The sequence below is a fragment of the Aegilops tauschii genome, chromosome 3 (genome assembly GCF_002575655.3).
Source record: "Aegilops tauschii subsp. strangulata cultivar AL8/78 chromosome 3, Aet v6.0, whole genome shotgun sequence".
Taxonomy (NCBI): Eukaryota; Viridiplantae; Streptophyta; class Magnoliopsida; order Poales; family Poaceae; genus Aegilops; species Aegilops tauschii.
The window spans coordinates 41593225-41599698 of NC_053037.3; the positions used below are offsets into that span (position 1 = coordinate 41593225).

General features: G+C 44.1%; 1 protein-coding gene across 1 annotated transcript; it reads right to left on the reverse strand.

Moving 5' to 3' along the window:
* Positions 1 to 247: 247 nt before the first annotated feature.
* Positions 248 to 4290, reverse strand: LOC141042682 (uncharacterized). Its single transcript, XM_073511558.1, has 10 exons — positions 4025 to 4290; positions 2913 to 3932; positions 2793 to 2806; positions 2272 to 2592; positions 1870 to 2084; positions 1331 to 1780; positions 1150 to 1211; positions 492 to 750; positions 360 to 389; positions 248 to 265 (listed from the first exon to the last, which is right to left on the reverse strand). The coding sequence occupies exons 1-10, from the start codon at positions 4288 to 4290 to the stop codon at positions 248 to 250; spliced, it is 2655 nt and encodes an 884-aa protein (XP_073367659.1).
* Positions 4291 to 6474: the final 2184 nt, after the last annotated feature.

Here is a 6474-nt window from a genome sequence, read left to right on the forward strand (position 1 = left end):
TTTGGTTATGTTGGGTTCCGTCGACATCGACAACCCCTAAAGACTAAACCTTTGGCTATGTTGGGTTCCGTCGACGTCGACAACCCCTAAAGACCAAAATAACAGAAAGAGTACACACATAACCCCCTCATCTCTTGGGGCATAATTGACATAGTTTAGATTCATGACTAATAACAGAAAAAGTACTCTAACAGATAGCATGTCAAACCAAAATAATAATTGTTTTGAAACAGACTTAACTTGCCCCTCATCTCTTGGGGCAGCACTGACATAGTTTAGAAACATGACTCATACATAGTAGAAAGAGTACTCCACCAGATAGCATGTCAACCCAAAATGATAACTGGTTTCAAACATACATAACTTGCCCCCTCATCTCTTGGGCATAACTGCCATAGTTTAGAAACATGACACATGACACTCAGGTATTTCCACTTGCAGTAAAAAAGGACATCCAGTATGAGTTGTAGGGCCAGCAGAAGTGGAAGCACCAGAAGTGGAAGCCCCAGCAGCAGCTCTTGGTGCAGAGAAAGGCCTTGAATGCCTTGCAGCACCATGCCTTGCACCAGCTCTTGGTGCAGCCTGTGCTCTTGCTGGTGCAGCCTCTCCTCTTGCTGGTGCAGCCTGTGCTCTTGCTGGTGCAGCCTCTCCTCTTGCTGGTGCAGCCTGTGCCCTTGCTGGTGCAGCCTCTGCCCTTGCTGGTGCAGCATGTGCCCTTGCTTCATCAACATTCCTTGATCTTCTAGATGCCTTGCAAAAATGAAGGAAACATGAAGAGAAGGAAACATACAATAAATACAAAACATAGTACTAGTTAACAAGGTGCTTACCACATGCTTATTTTTTCTCAAAGCCAACTCTGGTTTCAATTTTTTGCTGCAGCTGGTGTATCTATGGCCTTGCAGCCCACAGTTGCTGCATGTTATAGTGGCCATTCTTGAACTCTCCTTTGGCTTTGGAACCTCAAATCTGCCCTTTATCCTCTTTTCTCTCTTTCTTCCCTTCTTCACATGAAATTTAGGTGGCTCTATGTCTGGTCCTGTTGTCTTTGTCCAATCATGTTCACCAGGAATAGGATATATCATTGGTTCATAAGCTGCTAGGTAAAATGGTTTTTTGAAGAATTTACAGACATAGTCCTCTGGAAACCTTTTTGCCTTGTTAATTGCTGATATTGCATGGTTGCATGGTGTCCCACTCAGGTCCACTTTCTGCAACCACATGTATGAAGTGCCAAGTTGACAGCATGTGTTTGCTGCCCACTGGTTACTTGCCATAGATTAACACTAGCTTGAATGGGTTTACAGAATCTGGCCCTTTCCTTTTCCACCTCTAACTTCTCAGCATAATGGGGTGTGATCTCCCACAGAGCTGCCTTTCCACTCTCTCTATTCCTATGCCACCTCACCATCTGCTTATTCTTAATACCATCAATCATAGTCCTAATAGGTTTTTTCCTAAAATCAAGGATGTACTTGTTGAACTCCTCAGATAGGTTGTTAACAACCAAGTCTGTCTTACAGTTTGTGTCAAAAGCATGCCTAGCCCAGAATCTTGCAGGTATTCCACTCAGCCACTTCCAAGCTTCCTCACTCTCATTTTTTAGATCATTCATTGCAATGTCAAACTTGTATTGGTTATAAGCATAACTAGCATTATCCATGCATTTCTTAAGATCTTCTCCCCTAAACCCAGCATTTTGGAAGTTTGCATACAAGTGTCTAAGGCAAAATCTTTGGTGGCAGTTGGGAAATACTTGAGAAATTGCATTTAGTAGGCCCTGTTGACATAGCATATCATACTAAGCTACTGGCATCGTAGTATAAAGACCAAATTTGCATTAAGATAAACAAGAGGATGCATTCATACCTTCTGTCTATCAGACATGATAGTATAAGGACCAAATTGTCCAACTTCTCCTCCTAGACATATCTTCAGTTGGTGCAGAAACCAACACCAATTTGTTGTATCCTCTTGTCCAACAATACCAAATGCCAGTGGGAAAATGTTGTTGTTGCCATCTCTGCCAGTGGCAGCAAGTATTTGAGCTCCAGTGGTGAGCTTAATAAAGCAGCCATCAACACCTATATTGCATTTGTAAGACCAAATTCAGTAACTAACTATTCTATATATGTCATCTACAAAAATTTATACACAATTCTATATATGTCATATAAAAGCAAGGAGCTATTACTCACTATATAACACTACTAACCTACTAAATAAAGCACTAAAATAAAGCATATACATCATATAAAACAGGTCACTAACCTATGAATGGTCTGCATGCACTGAGAAAGCCCTCCCTTGCTCCATTGATGCAGAAGAACATAGCATGAAACCTTGGTCCTGGATGTGGTATTTTTGTAGTAGGTTTTGGGGTTACAGTTGTAACTATAACTCTACTCCCAGGATTTGTATCCATGATTGTTTGAGCATAGTCCCTCAGCCTGGGATACTGTTTCTTGTGCTCTCCTAAAACAGCCTCTACAGCAAGGTTTTTGGCCCTATAGGCCATGTGCTTGCGCACATCAACACCATACTTCTCATTGCAGTTGTCAATCAGAGTCAAAATACTTGTGTGGATCAGACCTGAACAGGGACTCATATGTCTGTGCAAGCCACTTTGCACTAACCCTTGATGTCTCTGTAGTGCTAGGGCAAGTGTGCTGCAGCCTCATTTTTTTATTGCAAATGTCTTCTCCCCTTTGATAACTGCTGCAACTATGAAGAACTGACAATGCTCTTGTTTGCAGCAAACAATTATCCTTTTGTCTGAGTTTCTATGATACCTGAAATTTCTGGCCTGTGTAATGTGCAAGCTCAACAGAGCATCTCTGAATTGTTGCTGATTTTTGAAACACATGTGCATACATAACTGTTGATGTGGTTGCTCCAGTTTTTCATTATACCATATCCTTGCTGGCCTTTTCATGGCCCTACTCTTCCTTCCTTTTGGTAGGACAAATGCTAGTGGATCAAATTCATCATCGTCACTATCCAATAGCAACCCAGTATCTTCTTCATCTGATGATGGTCTGAAATCTGGTTTCAAGTCCTCTAACACATTAGAATGTGTCCTAGTGGTGGGCCCTCTCCTAACTGGCAGCTTTTGCCTCTTTTTACCAGCTGCTTTCATGGGTGGTTCCTTCTCCTTCTCAGAATCTTCCTCCTCATCCTCCTCAATATCAAACAACTCCTCAACCTCAGTGTCACCCTCATAGTGTAGTTGTTCCTTATCTGAATCTTCATCTGTTTCTTCATCTGAATCTGCATCCTCTTCTAGTTCTGCATCTGCTAGCCTCTTTCCCTCTATTATCTCTGTGTCTTCAGCAATCCTGTACGTCTTCATGCAGAAAGGGTTGTTGTCACTGTCATATGCCCCTTGAGAGTCATCAGTACTCTTATATCCCTCCTCTTCCTCTTCTTCCATCACAGATTTGAGCTTCCTCTTGCTGATATTTCTGCTCTCTTGTGTGCACATACCAGCAGGTTGTACTACTGCACTACTGTTGCTGCTTTGACTCTCATAAACAACACCATGATCATTAACAACAAGCACAGGAGGATCTCTCAGATCATACACAACAGGTTCTTCATATAAAACTGTGGCTAATTTTTCCTCACTAACATGAGATGCAGTACTGACAAATGATGTGGCCCTGACTAACAAGTTCAGAACTAAATTGTCCTCATTCTGCTTCTTAATTTGCTGCAACTTGATGTTTGTGTCTATCAAATCTAGGGCATGCTCTCTCTGCACTCCTATGCATGTATTCCCCATGTGGTACAATTCATCACTGAAGTTAAATCCTTGTGTTCGCATCAGTGCATACAAATTCAAATATGTGACATCTGAGTTGCATATCTTCCTATCCAAATTATGCTGAGCATCGAAGTGAATCCTAACATCCCAAACAGCATCATCCAAACTACAATGGACAGCAAAATTTCAGTAAACCTAACCCTAGCCCGAATCATGGCACAAATGAGAGAGTAGAGAGGGAGAGGACAGAGCACTTACAGTACGCCACCCAATCCATGGCTCCAGTGATGGCTCGTGGTAGGGTTGGCCACCCAGATCTCAGCCAGCCGCAGCCGCTGCTCCATGGACAGCGGCGCCTCCATGCCCTCGTCGTCATCGCTGTAGTAAGCAGACGAACTGGACTCCTCGCCGTCGACTTCGATTCCTCTGTGTGCATCGCTCCCGAGTCCGGGGAGGTCTCCGTACCCGCCCACAACGCCACCGCTGCTCCGGCCACCGCGACCGCCGCCGCCCGGACTAGCCATCGCGAGGAGAGGGAGAAGGAGAGGGAGAGGGAGAGGAGAGAACTGCTAGGGTTAGACCGAGCCAAGACCGACCGAGCCACCCGAGCGACGCACCAGTTCGGCGGCTTGTGAACTGACTGGTGGGGCCGGGTTGTCAGATACAACGTCAATACAGAGTTATACGCGGTTTAGCCCGTATTGCAACGACCAACCTCAAACGTGGTACTGACTTGTAAAAAATCTGAATAGTGGTACTGATACGTTACAACTGCCTCAAGTGTGGTACTTTCCTGCAATTAACTCTGTCCCCGGCGATCCCCTCATTACAACGCCCCGCGGTGGTGCCACAGAAAGAGATCGGGAATGGAGAAGAGGATGCTCTCTTGGAGGAATAGGGGAAGACCGAAGACGGGGGAAGGAAGGATCCCCGATCCCGGTTCCCAGCGAGCCGGCCGGCGTTCTCTGCGGAAGGGGATGGGTACCGTACCCACGGCCACGGGAAGGCAGAGTGCCAGCTCGATGCGGTGTATACTGGGCCCATTTCGGTTAAGGGTAGCGGGCCTTGCGAGTGATTATAACAGGCCCACCCAAATCCCCCGGGCGTTTCCCGCCATGCGCGCCCGTGGAACTGATATTGTAATTAACTTGGCATCCGCGAACCAACTTGTGGTTGAGATGGTTAGGTGGACAGTGGTATCCCCAACCCACCAGGGTTCAAATCCTGGTGCTCACATTATTCCTGGATTTATTTCAGGATTTCCGGCGATACGCTTTCAGTGGGAGTACGGTGGCTTCGTAAATCTCAAGATGATATGCCGGCTGAGTCTCTCGGAGGTACTCATAGGGGTAGGGAGTGCGTGTGTGCGTTCATAGGGGTGAGTGTATGCGCGTGTATATGAGCGCTTGTGTCTGTACTGATGCTCAAAAAATTAACTTGGCATCCCGTTTAGTCTAGCGGTTGCTGGCACTGGCAACATGGGTTGATTCAGACTGTCATGTGATTTTCCTCGCATTCTGTTTGAACACTGCCCTAGAGACCAGTTAGGGCATTTTCAACGCCAGGCGCTACGGGAAGGTGCTAGGGAAAATTTCCCATCCGATTGTCAGTTACGTCTTCAATTCCTGGCGTCCGATGCCACAAGGACGCAAAACAAGGCAGCGAGTGCTTGCCCATTTTTCTCCACGAGATGAGGCAACCAGCGATGTTTCAATCCGTATTTAGCGCTGATGGTTAGCGCCTAGCGTTGGACCAGATAACGCTTAGAGCTTTTAAATTATTTTCTTATTTATTTTTTTCAGTTTAAGCGCCTAGATAAGAGTTCACCATTGTAGATGCCCTTATGTTGCTCATCAACTGCCGAGCCTTTCGATCAGGATAATACATCTTTGTGGCTGGATGGAGATGGAGGACCCCCCTAGACCCATGTTGCGAGCTACTCCCTCCCGTCATTTTTAGTCTGCATATAAGTTTTGTCCGAAGTCAAAGTATCTCTACTTTGACCAAATTTGTTAAAAAAAATATCAACAATCATAATGCCAAATCAATATTGTTTAGATTCATTGTGAAACGTAGTTTCATAGTATATATATATTTTGCACTATAGATGTTGATATTTTTTAATGTAAACTTGGTCAAACTTTGTAAAGTTTGACTTGGCAAAAATCTAATACGCGGAGTAAAAAGGAGAGCAGTAAGAAAGAGGTTATTTGCCTTTTTTTAAACATTATTTGAATTAAACATATAAACCTGAAGTTGCACATTTGCAGTACTTGTTACGAAATATCGCTATGGTACATTTTATTTTCTTAATTTTTAAAAGTGCGGCAGCATTTTTTATGCCTTGGACGCACACCTGAAACACGGAAATAAAGGCAACCAATGATTTATCAAAAATAGTAAAAGTTGGTCTACCCACTAAAGGCATCTCCATTGCAGGGTGCTTCCTTAGGTGCTAACAGAAAAAAATATTAAAAAAATAAAAAAAATCTGTCTAAGCATTCTCTCAACAATGCTAGGCGCTAATCCCTGGATAAAAACAAGGCATAGCGTTGCTTTCCATAGTTCGTACAGAAGGAGAAAGAAGGCAAGCACCCAATGTACTTCCTCAGTCCCATAATGTAAGACGTTTTTTAACACTAGTGTAGTATCAAAAAGCGTCTTACATTATGGGACGGAGAGAGTATTTTCTAGCAACCAAGTATCAA

What these genes read in the sequence shown, in the direction of transcription:
- LOC141042682 (XM_073511558.1), bottom strand. Translation starts at nt 4,290, where the DNA reads ATGGCTAGTCCGGGCGGCGGCGGTCGCGGTGGCCGGAGCAGCGGTGGC. An exon ending in TCATGTCTGATAGACAGAAG is followed by an intron (nt 1,781 to 1,869) that starts GTATGAATGCAT and finishes CTATGTCAACAG; the next exon opens with GGCCTACTAAATGCAATTTC. An exon ending in TGCTGGGGCTTCCACTTCTG is followed by an intron (nt 390 to 491) that starts GTGCTTCCACTT and finishes AAACTATGGCAG; the next exon opens with TTATGCCCAAGAGATGAGGG.